Source organism: Lynx rufus, unplaced genomic scaffold (genome assembly GCF_022079265.1).
Source record: "Lynx rufus isolate CCGP_SWC_20201006 ecotype Redwood Valley unplaced genomic scaffold, mLynRuf1.p SCAF_6, whole genome shotgun sequence".
NCBI classification, from domain to species: Eukaryota; Metazoa; Chordata; class Mammalia; order Carnivora; family Felidae; genus Lynx; species Lynx rufus.
Genome location: NW_025814878.1, coordinates 91325075 through 91346249, shown reverse-complemented (window position 1 = coordinate 91346249; position 21175 = coordinate 91325075). Strand labels below are relative to the sequence as shown.

At 38.2% G+C, this 21175-nt stretch overlaps 1 protein-coding gene across 1 annotated transcript in view; it reads left to right on the top strand.

The window, feature by feature from the left end:
• Positions 1 to 21175, top strand: part of PRIM2 (DNA primase subunit 2) — a 358287-nt gene that overhangs the window by 280323 nt on the left and 56789 nt on the right. Inside the window, exons 11-12 of the mRNA XM_047102680.1 lie at positions 6311 to 6437; positions 12345 to 12427. Coding sequence (XP_046958636.1) covers positions 6311 to 6437; positions 12345 to 12427 — 210 coding nt within the window. The remainder of the gene's footprint in view (positions 1 to 6310; positions 6438 to 12344; positions 12428 to 21175) is intronic.

Below are 21175 nucleotides of genomic sequence, written 5' to 3'. Positions count from 1 at the left end.
AAGCCTTCTTGCTCAACTATAGACCCCAACAGTTATTTCTTACTGCATTTTCTTGAGGCGTTGGCAGTGTTGGAACATTCTAAGTACCAGACCAGAAACAGGAGCAGAATGCCTAGAAGACCACACCTTACTTGTCCCCTTCCCTGCCTGTGATCCCATACTGAACACATACCGCCCCCCACCTGTGGTCATGTGCTCTCTCTTTCTGCTCTTTTGCCTATACCTTCCTGACCCTCCCTTTAGAAAACACTAGGTCTCCTTCTTATCAGTGGAGAGGTTGGTTGTTAAAGCTTGAGCTTGCCACCTCCCCCAGCTGCCGGCATCCGAAATAAATCTCTCCCTTTCTCTTTTCCAAACCCACGTCTCCAGTTATTGGCTTCTCTTGCGACAAGTTTTTCTGGAGTTTGTTCGGCTACAGTATTGGCAAACAGAGCCAAGCAGCTATGCTTTTGATTTGCCTAGCCCCCTGGAGATTCCCTAGGATGGAGCAGTTGGCTGCTGTGGTATACCAGGGGTTACCCATTTATTTCCTGAGTTAGCAGCTGTGATAGATCATTTGGTAACGAAAACATCTCCCAATCAGTGTACCTTCTGTACAATATTTCAAGAGTTTGCTAGTCTGAAAACTAGAGAAGACAGTTTGTGTGATAAATACATGAATGGTCTGAAAACTTAATTATAAGGTCCAAATTTTAGACATACATACATACATGGAGGCAGTAAATAAGTTGGAAAGAAAAGGGAGGTGAAAGATACTAGTTTTAGCTTTTCTTCCTTTAGAGAGAGTACCTTGCCATTGTGAGAAGGGAGATGTTTCATTTTCAGAAATACCAAATGAAAGCTGTGCTGTCTAATAACAATAGGTTTACAACCTATTGGAAATATGTGGGGCTCCCCCCTCAATGGAGCCCCAAACCCTTAGATACTTCACTTCCTGGTTCTTCCCCTCTCCGTTTCATGGGCTTATTTTGGGGGGCTTTGCAATGAGCATGGACCAAAGAACAAAGGGAGGAGGGGCTCAAAGTCTCTCGTAATCTCAGGGAATGTACATTTGTTCCAGTCAGACTACCTTTTGCCTTACCTGGGCATAGGCGACTTCAGGGTAAGGCTGTAACCTCTGTACTACTCAGCCAGTGGGGAATCAGGGGAGGGACTTGAATGCTCGGAGATAAGTTGTCTGCTGTAACCGCCCTGAGTGTGCCTGTCCAACAGACACCTGCTCTTGGAAGAATATTGATTAAAGCCTTATTTCACTGTGCTCCATGTTTCCTGGTCCCTCCTTCGATTGGGTCGATGGGCTTATTTCTAACACCATTACTTGCATAGAATAGCTGACCCAAAGTTTTCTGAAGAACATACAGAAATCTTGTATCTAATTAAATTCACTCCATACCTAAAAGTTTTCACAGAGATTGATTATAGTTAATGTTTATGACTGATGAAACAAACAGAAGGTATTCATTAAAGATGTTAGCTGGAACTTTTTTTTTTTGCTGGAACTTTCAACATTCTGGTTTTCACCAATGAAATATACTGATTTGAAAGTTTTTCTTCTTTTTTGAAAGTTTTCTTTTAGTTGAAATGCCATTTGTTCTCCTGGTTGTAGTTTTCTAGTGGGCAGATAGGTAGTTATGAAGCCATAAGCTACCAGTTGTTGAAAACTCCAGCAGGCATTTTTTAAATAAAACTTGGTAAGCTGATTCTAAAACTTATATGGAAATTCAAGGACATAGAATAGCCAAGATAATATTGAAAAAGAACACAGCAGCAGGACTTACATTATCTGAATTTGAGACTTGCTCTAAAGATTACATAATTAAAACAATGTGGCATTGACAAAAGGATAAACATACAGATCAGTGGAATAATAGACCCATACATTTATGGTCAAATTTGACCAGGGTACCAAAGCAATTTTTATTTTTATTTTTAATTGAGGTATAGGTGATATACAATGTTATATTAGATTCAGGTATACAACATAGTTATTCAACAATTCTATACATTACAAAACGCTCACCATAGTAAGTGTAGTCTGTCACCTTACAATGTTATTACAATATTATTGACTGTATTCCCTATGCTGTACTTTCTATCCTCATAACTTGTTTATTTATTTGTAAATTTTTATTTGAGGGAGGGGGAGAGAGAGAAAAAGAGGGAGCGAGCCAGAGAGAATGAGAGTCCCAAGCAGGCTGCACAGAGCTCGACACGGGGTTCCATCCCATAAACTCTGATATTATGACCTGAGCCTAAATCAAAAGCTGGACACTTAACCAACTGAGGCACTCAGGTGCCACCCCTCCCCCATGAGTTATTTATTTTATAAGTGGAAGTTTGTACCTCTTAATCTCCTTCATTTATTTCACCTATACTATCACTTCCCTTCCCTCTGGCATCCACTAGTTTTTTCTTTGTATTTATGAGTCTCTTTCTATTCAAAGAAATTTAGTAAGGAAAGAAAAATATTTTCAGCAAATAGTATTGAAGGGTACTAGAATATGCCACCCCAAAATATGTCACTTTGACATAAAAATTATTTTGAGCTAAAGGCAACTGAAAACCAGCAGAAGCCAGAAGAACTTTTTACCTCCTCCTAACTGCCTGAAAATAAAATATAAATTTCCCCTTTTAAAGGAAATTTACATTTGTTAAGATGTCTCTGTATGGGGAAGAGAGCTACTCCAGACAACTCTTATCACCCAAGAGACTCATCTGCAAAACAATACAACCTTTATTTGCCGTATATTTCCTCCGCTCACCTTCTCAGAACTTGCCTCTCCCACCAAGAATCCCTTTTTCTTGGTTTAGCCTAAAATGGTATATAAGCCTCAATCATCTGGCTACCTCCTTGAGTCCTGTTTCTTTGTTAAGACTGCCATCAGCACACTTTATGTACATATGTAATTAAATGGGTTTTTTTCTTGTAAATGTCTTTGATCAGTTTGATTCATGAGCCCCAGCCATGAACCATGAACCAGCCATGAAGATCCTTCCTCCCCTAGAGGGGTAGAAAACAACCTGGACTTGTACGTTACCTTACACACAAAAGTTGAGATGAAAAGGACCTGACTTTAGAGATTAAACATCATGGCTTCTAAAGGACAGCATGGGAGAATATCTTTGTAAGCTAACTGAGGACACAGGGAGCATTACCATAAAAAAAATTGATAACTTAGGGTTCATGAAAAATAAACACATTTACTTACCAGAAGACAACAACGTTAAGAAAATATATAGACAAGCCACAGATTGTAAGAAAGTATTTCTAACACCTATATCTGACACCAGGGCTATATCCAGAGCTTATCAAGAATTCCTACAAGAAGACAATCTGTTTTTTTAAATGGGAGAAAGATTTGAACAGACACTTCACAAAATAAGGCATGATGAATGGATAAAGAAGAGTTGGGGTGTGTGTGTGTGTGTGTGTGTGTGTGTGTGTGCGTGCGCGTACGTGCGTGTATACACACACCCACACACATACATATACATACATACAATGAAATATTACTCAGCCATCATGGGCACCTGGGTGGCTCAGTTGGTTAAGTGTCCAACTTAGGCTCAGGTCATGCATGATCCCGCAGTTCATGAGTTCGAGCCCTGAATCGTGCTCTGTGCTGACAGTGCAGAGCCTGCTTCAGATCCTGTATCCTTCTGTCCCTGCCCTGCTCATGCTCTTATTTCAAAAATAAATAACAAAAACAAAAAAAACACCAAAAACCCACAGAATGAAATCTTGCTATTTGCAATGATGCGGATGGAGCTAGAGGGTATTATGCGAAGCAAAATAAGTCAGAGTAAGACAAATACTATATAAGAGGGAACCAAACCAAAACAGACTCTTAACTGGAGAAAAAATTGAGGGTAGATGGAGGGGGGTGAGCAGCAGGATAGGCTAAATGGGATGAGTATTAAGGAGGACACTTGTTGGGATGAGCACTGGGTGTTGTATGTTAAGTGATGAATCACTGAATTCTACTCCTGAAACCAGTACTACACTATATGTTAAGTAACTTGAATTTAAATAAAATCTTGGGAAAAAATATATATGCATATGCACATATACATATATGTATCTATATATGGTCAGTGATGCAGGAAGTCAATATTGTAAACATGAACATGTTTGAATAAAGGTAAAGATTCAAAGAAACAGACAAAAAACCCAAAGTAAGGCATATGAAAAGAAAGGATATGAAAAAGTGCTCACAAGAATTACTCATCAGGGAAATGCAAAGTGAGATATCACTACCTACCCTTTAGACTGGCTAAAATGAACAAAATTGAGTCAGCACCAAACTTTGGGGACAGTGTGGAACTCTCATGCATTGTTGGTAGGCTATAAAATAGTATGGTCGGTCACCTTGGAAAACTGTTGGCAGCAATTCTGGCAGCATTTGAGAGAAATGAAAACATAGGCCCACAAAAGTCATCTACAAGAATGTTCATGGTAGCTTTATTGGTAATAGCCCCAAACTGGAAAAATGGCCCAGGTGTCCATCACCAGAGAACTAGATAAACTATCTGGTATATTCATACAATGAAATACTACTTAGCAATAAAAGGAACAAACTGCTGATAGTGTTACCAATCAGTCTATCACAGCTGCTAACTCAGGAAGTGAACGGGTAAGCCCCGGCATGCTGCCATGGCCAACTGCCCCATCCTGGGGAATACTGAGAGGGATGGACAAATCGAAAGCATAGTTCCTGGCTGGGTTTGCCTACACTGTTGCCGAACAAACTTGGATAAACTCATCGTGAGAGAAGCTCACGATGAAGGTTTAGAAAAGAGGGAGAAGGTTTAGAGGTTTAGAAGGTATAGAAGGTTTAGAAAAGAGGGAGAAATTTATTTTGGGTGCCAGCAGCCAGGGTGGTGGCAGGCTCAAGTCTTAATATCCAACCTCTTTCATGGCAAGTTGGATGCCTAGAGTTTTATAGACATTCAGGGAGGTACGGGCAAGAAAGCATGCAGAGAACATGTGATCGTGGTTGGGCGTTGGTATGTGTTCAGCACAGGATCATGGGCACAAAATGGGACAGGTGGGGTATGGTCTTCTAGGCATTCTTTGTTATCAAGGCCTTTCTGTCTGGGTGGTTGGAACATTCCAGTCATTGCCAAAACATCTTTGTCAATGCCTCAAGGAAGCGTGATAAGAAATAAGTGCAGCAGGTTTTAGTTAGAGCATGAATTAGCAATCTTGTCTTTTTTTGGTTTTAACTGTTGGGGTCTATAGTTGAGTAAAAGGGCTTGTTGACAGTATGTGTAATGAATGGCATAAATCTCAAAGCATATAAAGTCATGAAACAAGTGAGTTATAAAACACTTTATACTGTGTGATTCCACTTATATAAAGTTGTAGAATAGTTAAAACTATGCTGATGAAAATCACATCGGTAGTTTCTTGTACGTATGGAGAGGAGGGAAGAATGTTGACTGGGAAGGGGCACCAGAGAACTCTGGGTGATGGAAACGTTCTGTCTCTTGATAAGAGTATGGATTACATAGGTACAGTGATTTGTCAAAACCAATAAAACAGTAGACTTGAGATCTGTGTATTTCAGGTTGTAACTTGAAATTTAAAAATCTCACCCCCCAAAATAATACAGTATATTACTCTCTTAATCTAGTTCTTTCTTACTTTCCTTGAAGTATTAGCTACGTCCTACTATTCTGAGCTTTTCAATCAATGTTAGTTCCTATTTTCTTTCTTTCCCACCCACTTCAAACTCCTTTTTATACTGTTAGCTTGCTTTGTAAACATGGAGTCAGGAATTCCAGGTGGGAGGCAATTGCAGTAGTTCATTAATCAAGCATTGGCTTGCATTTCTTCTTGCTTTGCTTCTCTTTTACACATTGCTTCTCTCCTGTAAGTGAGAATACAGAAGAAGGGATTAATTGTGTTATGCGTTTCAGAAGTAGCATAGGTAGGATATAGGAATTCAGGGAGTACTAAGATAAGGGGGTTGAGACTAAACTGATATACATTCATTATAAGCTCTGGAATCAAACCAAGAAATGGGTGATTTGATTACTCTCAGGAAAGGATTATCCGCATTGTTAAACATATATACATGTAAACATTTGCTGTCTTTACTGAATAATTTGTTTCCTGTAAGTTTTGCACTTTTAAAAAAATGTATTTGTACATGAAGGGCTCGAATGATGTATAGGATATGTACATCTACCTATGAATGCTGAATTTATTTTAGAAAATACCATTTTGTACTCTGATTATAGCTGTCTGTCACTGCTGACACCACTAGATGATATTGACTTACTTTGCCTCTTCTTTTTCCTCCAGTTTGATAAAGGCTACTCTTACAATATCCGTCATAGCTTTGGAAAGGAAGGCAAGAGAACTGACTATACACCTTTCAGTTGCATGAAGATTATTCTAACCAATCCACCAGGCCAAGGGGATTATCATGGTAAGTGCTTCCACTGGATACATGTCTGTGAAGTATAGAAACCCCACTAGCTCTATAGGAAACAGTGAAGCAGTGTGATTGATGGCTTTTTGTATCACCATATCCCTTGTAGCTTGTGTCAGTCACCACTGTGCTCCTGCACTGTTCTAGAGATCTGTCGTATTACTGAACTAGGTCAGCAAGAGAGTTTATTCAGCTATGCTAAAGATTGTGCTGGACCAGGCTCTTTAGTTCTCAGTGTCCCCCTTCACCTGCTATTTTCTGTTTCTCTCATGATTAGGAGACTAATACAGGTGCTTCAAAGGTTTTTGAAATTGAGTACCTTGAATTATAGAATAGTTGATCTATTAATTTTCAAAAGACTACTGAGGAAAGGTGTGTTTTAGTATCATTAATGAATGAGATTGAGGGAGGAATTTAGTGGGTCATGGTATCAAACATCTGTCAATTCACCTGAGTTACTGTAGGTTGAAAAAAAAAAGGCTAAACTTTTTATTGTAGATTTCTTAGTTCAACAATTTTTTTTTCTAAAATAGTTCTCTGCACATACCTTGAAAAGTTCCTCATTTGTCTGGTATGTCAGAGAATGATTTTAATAATCCACATTAGTAAATACTTTAGATAACTAAAGCTTACTGCAGTATGTGTCAGAACTTTTTTTCTTTTAGCACTTTTTTTTTTAACGTTTACTTATTTATTTTGAGAGACAAAGAGAGCATGCACATGAGCCAGGGGAGGGGCAGAGACAGAGGGAGAAACAGAATCCTAAGCAAGGTCTGTGCTGTCAGCACAGAGCCTAATGTGTGCTTGATCCCATGACTTGTGAGATCATGACCTGAGCTGAAATCAAGAGTAAAACACTCAATGAGCTGAGCCACCCATGCGCCCTTGGCATTTTTTTTTATGTGTAGAAGGATGTTTGTTAATTATTGTTTCAGCATCTTGAATGTAATTCTTTATTAAAAGATTATGCATTTATAGGCTGTTATGGATCAAGATCCAAATAATCACAAACAGAATTTTAAGGAAGATGCTTGACATGTCCAGAGCACTAAAAAAATGCCTTTACTTTCATATTTAATAGATAAAAGGTGGCCGGTACTGGTTTTCACAGTGAGTGGTTCTCATCACTTGTGTCAGTTACTTTAAGGTACCTTTTAGAAATGCATATTATCAGGCTCCACCCTCAGACTTATAAAATCAGATGTATTTGCATGTGCCCTGAATAATTGCTTATGTCTTCTAAACTTTGATTGACCACATACTTCTATTGAGAAAATATATTACTTTTCTTAGGCCATTTAGTTTGGCCTAGTAAAACTCCCAGGGATTCTTTTATCACTTACCAGATCCTAGAACTCCCACTTATGTAGTTGATTTTTATTAGCTCAAATGCAGCATTTTATATTGCTTATTCCTGTTAAACTGAATCTTATTCCAGTCCATTGTTTGTTTTATTTTATTTTTAATTTAAACTCTGTCAGTTAAAAAATAATCTACTTAGCAGACACTCAGTGAGTTCGTATTATTTATTAGAATCATTGATCTGTCCTTGTTTTAATGAGTAAACTTAATTTTTTTAGAGCACTTAGGTTCACAGCAAAATTGAGCAGAAAATACAAAGAGTTCTCACATACTCTCTGCCGCACACTTGCACAACCTGCCACTATCAGCAGCATCCTTCACTAGAGTGGTTTGTTACTTGTGAACTGAGAAGAATGTGTAATCTGCTATTATTGGATATAGCATTTTATAGATATCAATTATATTAATTGATGGTGCTTTTGAATTCTGATTATTGTTGCTGATATACTGCCCGCTGGATCTGTCCATTTCCTTTTTTTTTTTTTTAATGTTTATTTATTTTTGAGAGACAGAGCACAAGCAGGGGAGGGGCAGAGAGAGAGGCAGACACAGAATCTGAAGCAGGCTCCAGTCTCTGAGCTGTCAGCCCAGAGCCCAACCTGGGGCTCAAACTCACAAACCAGGAGACCATGACCTGAGCCAAAGTCAGACTCTAAACCGACTGAGCCACCTAGGCACCCCAGGATCAGTCCATTTCTGATGGAGAAGTATTGGAGTCTGTAATAGGGGATACATCAATTTGTCCTTGCAGTTCTACCAGTTTTGCCTCTTGTATTTTGATGATCTATTGCTAGATGGATACACATTAAGGATTGTTATGTCTTCCTGGAGTATGCACTGCTTTATCATTATGTAATATCCTCGATATATTTTCCCATTCTGAAGTTTTTATATTACCTTTACTTACTCTCTGATGTTCTTTTCTTTAGGTAGACCCAAGTTCTGGCCTTTATCATTTTCCTTCTCTTTGAAGAGCTTTTTTAACATTTCTTGCCTTGCTGGTCTACCAGTAACAAATTATGTCAGTTTTTGTTTGTCCAAGAAAGTATTTCTTCTTGTCTTTTGAAGGATAATTTCACAGGGTACAGAATTCTAGGTGTGTGGAGGTTTTTTTCCCCCTCTACATGCTTTACATATTTCAGTCCAAAAAATAAATAAGTAAATAAATAAATATTTCACTTCACTCTTTTGCTTGCATGGTTTCTGAGGATAAGTTAGATATAATTGTTATATTTGCTTCTCTGTAGGTAAGGTGTCCCCCCGCCAGCTTCTTTCAAGATTTTTTCTTTATTTTTTTATTTTCTCAAGTATGAATGTGATATATCTAAGCTATATTTTGGGGGGCATTAATACTGTTTGGTGTTTTTCGGACTTCTTGTATCTGTAGTTTGGTGTCTGACATTTATTTGGGGAATATTCTCCATTGCCTCAAATATTGCTTCTATTCCTTCCTTTCTCTCCTCTGGTATTCTCATTACTACCCTTCATAATGCCCCACAGGTGTTACATATTCTGTTCTTATTGTCTTTCTTTAGTCGTTTTGTCTTTGTTTTTCAGTTTTGGAAGTTGCAATTGGCATAACCTCAAACTTGGAGATTCCTTCCTTAGCCGTGTCTATAATAAGCCCATAAAAGACGTTCGTTTCCATTAGAGTGTTTAGTTCTCTAGCATTTCTTTTTGATTCTTTCTTAGGATTTCCATCTCTCTGCCTCCATTATCTGTTTTTGCACATTGTCTACTTTTTCCATTAGTGCTCTTAGCATTAACCATAGTTATTTTAAATTCTTGGTCTGATAATTCCACTATCCCTGCCATATCTGACTGTAGTTCTGATGTGTGTTCAGTCTCTTCAAAGCTGTATTGTTTGCCTTTTGATAAGCCTTGTACTTTTTTGTTAAAAAGTAGACATGACATACTGGATGAAAAGAATTCCAATAAATAGACCCTTAGTAATATGGTGGTAAGCAGGGAGGTGGAGAGGTTGGTGTTCTGTAGTCCTCTGCTTAGTCTTTTAGTGAGTCTGTGGCCCTCGGCTATTAACTTCAACAGTGACTCAGTTTTTCTCCCTTAGGTGGGACAGGATGCCTAGAGGAGGCTGGAGTTGGGTATTTCCGTGCCCCTGATAGGTTAGCCTCTGATAAAACCCCATAAGTTTAGGCTCCAGTAAAACAGTTTGTTCTGAGGGCAGGCCTTATTAAGAGTAGATTGCTCTATAGTATTAAAATGGTTACTTTTCCCCTCCCCATGCCAGAAGCTTGAGAAAATTTCTCTCTATTATTCACCATGAGCACTTGGTAGAGCTCCTGGAAGTTAGGCTTACGAAGTATGGGGCCTCCCTATGACTGGGTCTCCTTGGAGTTTTTGATGCTCAGACTTGTCCAGACTTCAAAAATTTCTCAGTTATAGGTAAGGTTTTTCCTACCCCAGCACTGGTTCCTGCAGAGATTTCTGCTCTGGTATGTTGTGATTTTCTGTATCTGCCACTCTCTCCAATTTTAGGGGACAGTGGTGTGCCCTGTGATCTGATTTCTTTGATGAGTCTAAGCAGAGTTGTTGATTTTTCAGTTCAACTTTTTCCTGGTTAGGATGGAGCAGTGTATAAGCTCTTCACAGGCCAGACTAGAAATGAGATATCCCTGTCCTTTTAGTTTTACGTTGTTCATAAAACTGTTTAGTCCCCTGTGTTGGTATCATTTCGTTAACCAGCACTGTTATGAATCTGTACATAACTACATTCCAGACTAAGTTTATCCGTCTCTTCTGCAAATGGATGTTGGAAAGCTTTGTCAGATACTTAACTGGGTGTGCATTCACTTCATTTTTGGTTACCTGGTTCAACCCTGTCCAGTTTTGAAGATAATTTTCTTTGACGTGGAAGAAGGAAAAAAAATAAACAGGAGTTACTGAGCTTTATTTTCTGTCTGTTATCTGTTAAAATAACACCAGCTTCTCTAAGTAGTAATCGTTTTTTTCTGTTTTTTTGCTTATTGTCAGCATAGCTTAATAACACTTTTTTGTGACCTTTAGTACCTTGGCAATCTTCATTTTCTTCTTGGCTTTGCCCTTTATAACTTTTTCCATACAGATACAGTCATTATTTCAAATGTAATTTGGATAATTCAATTAATCTCCTTTTTTTGTGCCCTTCACTAATTCTGGGCTTACCCAAGAATTCCTTGTGCAGCCTCTTTTCTTTCTTATTGGTATCTTTTGCAATTTCATTATCAGATTTTTATTTATTTTTATTTTTGAGAATAATAACGACAGCGTATACATGTTGAGTGTTTACTATATGCCAGGAGCATATAAAAGGTTTATATTGTGTTTTCACAAGAGTTCTGTGAGTGATTATTTCCTTCACTGGACAGAAAGTGAAGCTCAGTCAGCGACAGGATAAGAATTTGCCCGTGGTCTCCCACCTGCTAGGCGGGAAACTGAGATTCAGACCTAGGTGTTACAGCTCCAGACTCTTAGCCACATGTTACACAGCTGCTCATTATGTTTCCTTGTACTACTGGTTTATAGTTTTAATCTGAATGAAGTATAAACTATGAATTTTGTGAATTTTCATTATTTGTAGGAGTCCATAGGGTTAGTGGATGTTTTTTATAGTTAAGATTTTTGGTAAACGTGTTTGTTTGGCATCTAGGCCCTTTCCTGTTTTTGCTATAACCCATTTCCCATTGCTTTCATTAAAAATGCATAATTGTTTCTAATTAACTTATGGATCCATCATCTGTATACTTAAAAAAAAAAGTAATCTGCCTTCCAAAATTAAATTTTAAAATAAGTATTTTCATTTATATCGCTGTTTCTTATTAAAATATATGAAATTTTCTAGATTTTGTCCTTATAATACAGTTTTTACATTTCATTTCTTCTGTGTTCTTATTTATGCAAATATTTTAGTAGTTCATCATTATTATTGCGTTACTCATGAAATAATACAGAGATGACATGTATCTACAAAAGTTATTTTTCGGTGAAACACTTTCTCATTTGTCCATCTCATTCCCATCTGTGGTTCCTATTAAATTTGTATGGATTTTACTTTGTGGGAAATAGACATAAAATTTATATCTGAAAATGATGTGAGATTTTTATATTTTTTGCAGTTTGTACATTTTTCTTTTTGTTTACATTATCTTCTCATAGTCTTTTAATGTAATTTTTAAAAATAATAAAATGTGAGATTGTATAAAGTTTCTAGATAAACTGTTTTATAGCTACCTTGTGGTTATCTCTACTTGTTAGCAAGTAGCATAATTAAAACTGTTTCCTCTTCCTAGCGAATGGGCAACTTTGCCTGAGAATGCTGTAATGTTTTATGTAACTCTTGAGCCTGTAGTGTCCTGATAACCATACAACTAAATTGTCATTTAGATAAAGAGAGGAAAGCAGTTGCACCCATGGGCAATTAACTTTTTTATTAATAAGCTGTTAGACAATTAAGGGGAGCTTAGACAGTCTCTCGAGTGTGGTATTGTACTAAGTCCCGGGTAAATAACCTTGTTGGTGTGCTGGCTTGTTTTTCGTTGTCAGGGTGCCCATTCCGTCACAGTGATCCAGAGCTGCTGAAGCAGAAGTTGCAGTCATACAAGATCTCTCCCGACGGGATAAGCCAGGTAGGTCAGACGCTGCCGCACATCCTCAGTAATGAGGAGTCAAACAGTCGCTGAGTTTCACTTACTGTTCTTGCAGTGGCGCTTTGTACTGCTTGTCAGGGCTCACACCACACATCCTGTCTTCTGCATGAAGTAAGCTAAAGCTTTGACTTGCCTGGCTTAGATTCCTTGGAAATTCTAGTTCTCCTATCTGCTAGGCTGCAGTCTTATTTTTCTTGGTAAGAAGGGAAGCTGGAAACCTTTTTCTCTCAATTTGTTTTATTATCTCAATTAGGAGTTTTTAAAAAAATAAATTTTTAGAGGAATACATTGAAGGTTATTAACGAAGCTGAAAAGTAATGGCATCATATTTTATTTTGGGAAATTTTCTGTGCTGCTTATAGGTTAAAGCAGATATAATATAGTGGCTAATGTTCTGATTGGCATCAACTCTTACCATGTTAAAGCTATACTTCTAAGGGCATCTGGGTGACTAAGTCAGTTAAGCTTGACTTCAGCTCAGGTCATGATCTCCTGGTTCGTGAGTTCGAGCCCCACTTCAGGCTCTCTGCTTTCAGCACAGAGCCTGCTTCGGATCCTCTGTTCCCTTCTCTCTCCCTGCCCCTTCCCTGCTCATGTTCTCTGTCTCTCTCTCAAAATTAAGTAAACATTAAAAAAAAAAATTTACACTTCTAATGGTAGTTCATAGGGTTGAATAATCTGTCAAAAATACTTTGGTAAATAATTGAGATAAAAAAAGAAATGTTCAAATGTAAAACCAAATATTTAAGAGTAATTTAGTAAATGTGCTTTAAAAAATATTGTGACATTGCAAAGGCTGTTGTCTCTATGTGCTTTTGAATTGACTTGGGATTTGAAGTTCAAGAGGAGTATCTGCTTCCTTAGTTTAAGAAGAACAATACATGTTTTAGAGCTATGACATTCAAATCATTATATGTCCTTAATTATTTTTTCTTAACGTAATTACTGTACAAAAGTCTACTTTTTTACTATGTCCAAACTTTGAATTTAACTTATTTCAGATCTTGAGAGTTTTGTGGTTCTCTGGCTAAGGCAGTGGTCAAAGTGCTGTTTTGAAATGCAAAGAATCGTATAAATCCTGCTCCTACAGAACCAGAGTCTGAAAGAAAACATGCCAAGTGTTATGAGAGATGTACACATAGAATGTCTTAGATCTTCTGAAGAGGGTGGCCTATATATAACCAAATAGGGGAGGCCAAGGAACACTATCTGGAAGAGATACTCCATTGTTTTTTTGTTTTGTTTTATTTTTTCCAGTTTTTATTTTAATTCCAGTTAGTTAACATAGAGTGTAGTACTAGCTTCAGGTGTACAATATAGTGATTCAGCACTTCCGTACATCACCCTGTGCTCATCAGAACAAGTACACCCCTTAATCCTCATCACTTATTTAATAAACCATTCATCCACCCCTCCCCTCTGGTAACCATGAATTTTTTCTTTGTAACTTGCTTTGTCTCTCTTTTTTCTCTGTTCATTTGTTTTGTTTCTTAAATTCCACATATGAGTGAAATCATATGGGATTTGTCTTTCTCTGGCTGGCTTATTTCATGTAGCATTATACTCTCTAGTTCCATCCATGTTGTTGCAAATGGCAAGATTTCATTTTCTTTTATGGTTGAGTAATATTCCATTGTATATGTGTATATACCACATCTTCTTTATCCATTCATCCATCCGTTGATGGACACTTTGGCTGCTTCCATATCTTGGCTCTTGTAAATAATGCTCCTATAAACATGGGGGTCCAATTATGCTTTTGACTTCATAGTTTGTATTCTTTGGGTAAATACCCGGTAGTGTGATTGCTGGATCATAAGGTAGATCTTTTTTTTTAACATTTTGAGGAACCTCCATACTATTTTCCACAGAGGCTGCACCAGCTTGCATTCCCAACAGCAGTGCACAAGAGTTCCTTTTTCTCCATATCCTTACCAACACGTTGTTTCTTTTGTTGTTGATTTTTGCCATTCTGATGGGTGTGAGGTGACATTGTAGTTTTGATTTGCATTTCCGTGATGGTAAGTGATGAGGTAAACATCTTTTCATGTGTCTGTTGGCCATCTGTATGTCTTTTTTGGAGCTGTGTCTCTTCAAGTCTTCTGCCCTTTTTTTTTTTTTTCCATTGTTTATTTTTGAGAGAGACAGGGCATGAGCAGGGGAGGGGCAGAGAGAGAGGGAGACACAGAATCTGAAACAGTCTCTGAGCTGTCCACACAGAGCCCAACACAGGGCTCAAACTCAGGAATGGTGAGATCATGACCTAGGCCAAAGTCAGACGCTTAACCGAGTCACCCAGGCACCCCTGCCCATTTTTAATTGGATTATATGTTCTTTGGGTGTTGAGTTTTATAAGTTCTTCATATATTTTAGATACTAACCCTTTATTGGATATGTTATTGCAAATATCTATTCCCATTCCATAGTTTGCCTTTTAATTTTATTATTTCCTTCATCATATAGAAACTTTTCATTTTGTTTTTATTTATTTTGAGAGAGTGCACGTGTGAGTGTGCACGCAAGTGGGGGAAGGGCAGAGAGAGGGGGAAAGAGAATCCTAAACAGGCTTCATGCCCAGCTCTGAGCCTGATGTAGGGCTTGGTCTCACAACCCTGAGATCATGACTTGAACCAAAATCAAGAGTCGGATGCTTAATTGAGAAACTTTTCGTTTTGATTTGGTCCTAGTAGTTATTTTTACTTTTGTTCCCCTTGCCTCAGGAGACATCTAGAAAGAAGTTGCTACAACTGATGTCAAAGAGGTTATTGCCTATGTTCTCTTCTAGGATTTTTATGGTTTCAGGTCTTACATTTAGGTTTTTACTCCACTTTGATTTTTTGTGTGTGTTTGGTGTAAGGAAATGGTCTAGTTTCATTTTTTGCATGTTGCTGTCCGATTTTCCCCAGCACCATTTGTTGAAGAGATTTTCTTTTTCCCTTTGGATATTCTTTCCTGCTTTATCAAAAATTAACTGACCATGTAATTGTAGGTTTTTTTTTTTTTTTTTTTCTGGGCTTCCTATTCTGTTCCATTGATCTATGTGTCTATTTTTATGTGAGTACCATACTGTTTTGATTATTACAGCTCTGTAATATAACTTGAAGTGTGAAATTGTAATGCTGTCAGCTTTGCTTTGCTTTTTCAAGATTGCTTTGGCTATTCAGGGACTTTCGTGGTTCCATACAAATTTTAGGATTGTTCTAGTTCTATGAGAAATGCTGATGGTATTTAGATAGGGATTGTATTAAATGTGTAGATTGCAGTAAAGATATTTTAACAGTATTTGCTATTCCAGTCCATGAGCGTGGCTTGTCTTTCCATGTTTTTGTGTCATTTTCACTTTCTTTCATCAGTGTCTTAGAGCTTTCAGAGTACAGATCTTTCACTTCTTTGGTTCGGTTTATTCCCAAATATCTCATTACTTTTGGTACAATTGTAAAAGATAATTGTTTTCTTAATTTCTGTTTCTCCTGCTTCGTTATTGGTGTGTAGAAATGCAGTAGATTTCTGTACATTGATTTTTTTTTTTTTATCCTGTGATTTTACTTAATTCTTTTATCAATTCTAGGGGTTTTTTGGTGGAGTCTCAAAATTTCTATATTCAGTATCATGTAATCTGCCAATAGTGAAAGTTTTACTCTTTACTCTTCTCCTCCCCACTGTTGTTATATTTTATATTCTATTATTTTGCGAGTTCCTTGACTGATTTTTTTATAGAGATACTCATTTGTACTGCTTTTGGGTTTCCTACCTTTATATTGTCACTTCTGGTCTCTCCTTTCCAAAATGTCCCCTTAATATTTCTTGAAGGACTGGTTTAGCGGCCATGAACTACTTTAGGTTTTATTTGTCGGGGAAACTCTTTATCTCTCTTTCTATTCTGAATGATAGCTTTGCTGGATAGAGTATTTTGGCTGCGGTTTTTCCCATTCATCACTTTGAATATATCATGCCACTCCCCTCTGGCTTGGAAAGGTTCTGTTAAAAAATAATCTGCTAGCCTTATGGATTTTCCCTTGGAAGTTATTATCTTCTTTTGTCTTACTGCTTTTAATTTTTTTTTCTTTATCAGTACATTTTGCTATTTCATTACAATATATCTTGGCGTCAGTCTGCTTTTGTTGATTTTGATGAGAGTACTCTTTGACTCTTAGATCTGGATATCTGTTTCCTTCCCCACTTTAGGAAAGTTTTCAGCTATTATCTCTTGAAATAAAGTTTCTGCCCCCTTTCTCTTTCTTCTTCTGGGACTCCTATAATACAAATGTTACTATGTTTGATGGAGTCACTGACTTCCCTACGTCTATTCTTGTTTTGCAGAATTCTTTTTTTTCCTCTCGTTCATTTTGATTACTTTCCATCACTGTCTTCTAGGTCATTAATTCATTTCTCTGCTTCTAGCCTGCTGTTCATTAAGCATGTTTCTCATTTTGTGTATCATACCCTTTTTCTCTGCTGTGTTATTTCTTATCTTTGTGTGAAGGGTCTCATTCATGTCTTCCACTGAGTATCCTTATTACCATTATTTTAAATTCTCTATGAGTTATGTTACTTATATCTGTTTCACTTAGGTATTTGGGTGTGGCTTTGTCCTTTTACTTCATTTGGGATACATTTCTTTGTCTCCTCATTTTGACTAAGTCTCTGTACCTCTTTCTCTGTGTTTGGAAAGTCAGCTATGTCTCCTGTTCTTGGGGGTAATGCCCTTATGAAAAAGTGGTCCTGTACTTCCTTGCCTTGTAGTGATCCCTGTTCCCCCCAGCCTGACGCTTCTGGGAGTGTCTCCAGTGTGTACTGCATGCAATCTGCTGTTTTTTCCTGGCCTAATCTTTCTGGCAAGTCATCTGCAAAGGCTCTCTTTGCCTTTTGTGAGTAGAATTTCATCCCTTTCCTGAAGGTGACATATTTTAGCTAGATGTGTTGTGGTCTGTGTATGAAATGAGACCTACTTCCATTGTCACCAGAACCAAGGCTCTGCAAAACTCCCAAGTGAGGAGATGTGGTGTGAGCAGGTGTTTGGGCTAGTCTTCTGGGAAAGGGGATCTGAGCTCTGAGACTGAGGCAAGGTGAGTGGGAAGGGTGATTCCACCATTGTGTGTGGGGGGGGGCAGGGCTTGATATAAGCAAGTTAGGTAGCAAATGTTGGTGCTGCACTGCTTCCCGTAGGTGGCTCTGTGCTTATGCTGAGGGACAGGGGAGGGAAATGGCACCCGCATTTTCTTTTGTTCCCAGAGGGATCTCTCTGTGAACACTGTCTCTCTGGGCTATGCTCTGAAATAAGTAAATAACCTCCCCACTATGTGCTTAGGCACCCTTCAGATCGTTGTTTCCAGGCTGTATGTTCCTAGGCTGTTTTCCCTGCCTTTTTTCCGAGAGCAGTGCCAGTGCCCTCCAAGTTCTCCCAGAGCCAAGCCTGCTGACCTTTAAAACTCTAGGCTTTAAGCCCTACTGGTTGCAAGAATTTATAAAATTCATTCCCTCTCACTTTCCAAGCCAATTGCTTTGGTGATTCCTTTTCCCCTGAGCTGCCCTGTGAGGTAGTCTGTCTCTTGCACTTCTACGGCAACTGCAGCTCCTGCTCCACTGAAGTGGCCACTGTTTCTCTACGTTTAGTTGTAGAGTTTGTTCTTTCCATCTTCAGGTCAATTTCTGGGGTATTTAAGATGATTTGATAGTTATCTAGTTATAGTCATGGGACAAGGTGAGCCTAGGGACCTCCTACTCTGCTGCCACCTTCCAACCTCTGGAAGATCTACTCTTTGAATTATGCCTGGGTCAGGAGTGGAGGATGGGGAGTGGGAATTAAAAGAAGAGAATGCAGGGGCGCTTGGGTGGCTCATTTGGTTAAGAGTCCGACTTCAGCTCAGGTCATGATCTCACGGTATGTGGGTTCAAGCCCCACTTCGGGCTCTGTGCTGACAGCTCAGAGCCTGGATCCTGCTTCAGATTCTGTGTCTCCTTCTCTTTGCCCCTCCCCCACTCGTGCTCTGTCTCTCTCTCAAAAATAAATAAACGTTAAAAAAATTTTAAAAAAAGAATGCAAGAATAAAAAGCAGTAAGTATATAGATTATTAGCATTTGAAGCTTAAGATAATGGAAGTGCTAGTACATAAACATTAATAGACGAGAGAAGTAAATTGGTTTGTGAGATTAGGTTTAGAGGTGGGATATTTAAATGGCAGACAGAATATAGATTTGTGCTTCATTAGAGAAGTTAAAAGTGGAAATTTGAGGTTCTTCCCAGTTAGAAATGTAGAACTGTCGGGTTTAAGGAGACAATAGGAAGCTATTCACTTTTATAGAGCCACATAGGATGTGACATGCCATGGGTATGCAGCTAATAGGTCAGTGATAGAACCAGAATTAAAGCCAGGCCTTCTGAATCTATGGGTTTTGATTTGTTTTGTTTTTTCCCCTCTCAGCGCCAGTTTACTTGAGGGTGATTATCATGTGTTTTGTGTGTTGTGTGTGTGTGGTTGGGGGGGGGTGGGTTGGAGGAGAAAGGGAGAACAAAGTAATGGAGAGAGGGGGTAGAGAGTCAAAAACCATGTCTTACAATGGAGGCTTGGCTAACACTTCCCTTTTGCCAGCAGAGGGAAGCAGAATCAGAAAGACTGAACAAAAAAGGGAGAGGAGGGGGAATACATTAGGGAAACGAAGTATCATACAAGTCACAGAGAATTTTGAGGAGAGGGTCCACAGGTGTCCTTCATAGCAGAGAGAGGGGGACTGAAAAAAGGTGGTGACTGGGTGTGTTGAGTGAGTTACCCAATTTCGATTTGGTGAAAGGTATCATTGTAGTGATAGAAATCAAAAGCCAGAACACATTTGCTTAGAAGATAAGTGAATGAAAGACAGCACATTGGATTTGTAGATAGTGATATAAGTAGCCTTTTCAAGAAATGTGCTGGCGAAAGGGATGACAGGGTGATATTAGTTTAAACATCTTGTGATGGTTTAGAGGAGATCTGAACCTGTTTGTATCTTGAGGGTAATCTTGATAAAAATACTTTTAAAAAGATAATCCCTCTTGAATTAAGCAAAATTAACTTTTCTTTCCTTTATGACTATATTGTACATGCCTTTGCTCTTAAACTTATTACACAAGATTATAATTATTTAACCGTTCATCTTCCCCTCTAACTTGTAAGTTTCCTGAAACGAGGATTAGATTTTTTTTTAACTTTATCTCTCATAGTAATTCAGTGAGTTTGCACTTGGTAACTGCTTTAAAAAAAATGTTGGAGAAGTAAGTGGGCGTAGCTTTTGTATGAGTTGGATGCTAGGTTGTGCTTGGAGGGGTGCAGAAGGAGCCACATGGGAATTCAATGACACAAGTGAAAATCTTATTGAAGAAAGGAGTCTGTATACTTGCACAAAAGGATAGTGACAGAAAAAGGCATATCTTTCTGCCCATTTGGGAATATAGAGAAAAATGTAGAGGTGTAGAACAAAGGGAAATTGGTGGAGTAGATTAAGAGGCCTTAACTCTAACTTGCAAAGGAAAAGGTCTGGTTATTAGCTTAGAGTAGAGGTTAAGAATGGTGTTCTGGATGTAGGAAAGGTTGGGAACTGTTGACAGTAAATTTGATAGGGAATCTAGAAAAAGAATTAACTAAAGGCTTTTTTAGCCATCATAAAGAATCACTTTTTTAAAAATACAGGTAATTACTGTGTCTATTGAGAATATCACTATTTTTATTTAATAGTAATAACTATGTGTTGGAAGGAGGAGGAAGGACAGTAAAATATCCCCCAAACTGAGAAGGCAGTTTGAGACCGAGAAACTAAAGAGGCAACTCCATTCAGTCTACACAGCGTTTTATTCAGGGTAACTTACTGACAGGATTGAACAGGCAGTGACCTGGATAGCTGAACAGCTATTTTCCTTAGAGTCCAGACTTCAGTCCATGATTTTATAGAGTAAGGGGACACTGGAGGGCTCTGTCGTGCTGTCAGAGGATCTACGAACACTTGCCTAATTGATAGCTAACATTTAACAGAACTCGTGTGGCCATCTGTGAATCAGGAAGGGGGAGAAACTATGTTATTTCTAATTGTTACCTAATCAGATTTAGGAAAGACCAGAACAATCCTTCCTGTGTTCTGGTCAGGGAATACTTTAACCTCCAAGGGGCCTGGAACATGTAGCACTTACGAGGTCATCATGTGGACATGGACAAGGTGGTGGGCCAAAGATGGAGTCACTATGGTCTGCACTCCTACACTATGTACATGTTTTGCTTTTGACTCCATTGCATTCCTCCATTTACCCTCATTCTCTAAGCAGATCCTTTACTGAGTTGAAGCTGACTAGTAATTTCCACATCAGCCTTTGGACTTGCATGGTAACCTTTTATCTGAGATGAACACAGATGTATAGTGCATGTGGGCAAGCTGTAAATAATATTTTGCTTTCAATTGATGTCTTTTTTGAGTGGATCTCAGTAGAATGAAGCAGCTGGGAGACTGTGTTCTAAAGGGCAAAAAGTTGATGAATGAAAAATCCATGTAAAACATTTTGATGAATGCTCAGTTGCAGGTTGGCATGAGTGCAAATTAGATCTCAAAAACTCCAAGTGCACTTTAAAATATTGGAAAAAAAGTAAAGATAAACATTAAAATGCATGTAAGGTAAAACTCAATGTAGCTACTTTTATTTCAGAGAACTACTTGAGAAAGATACCTTCCACTGTAAAAAATACCTAGATGCTAATAATCAGAATC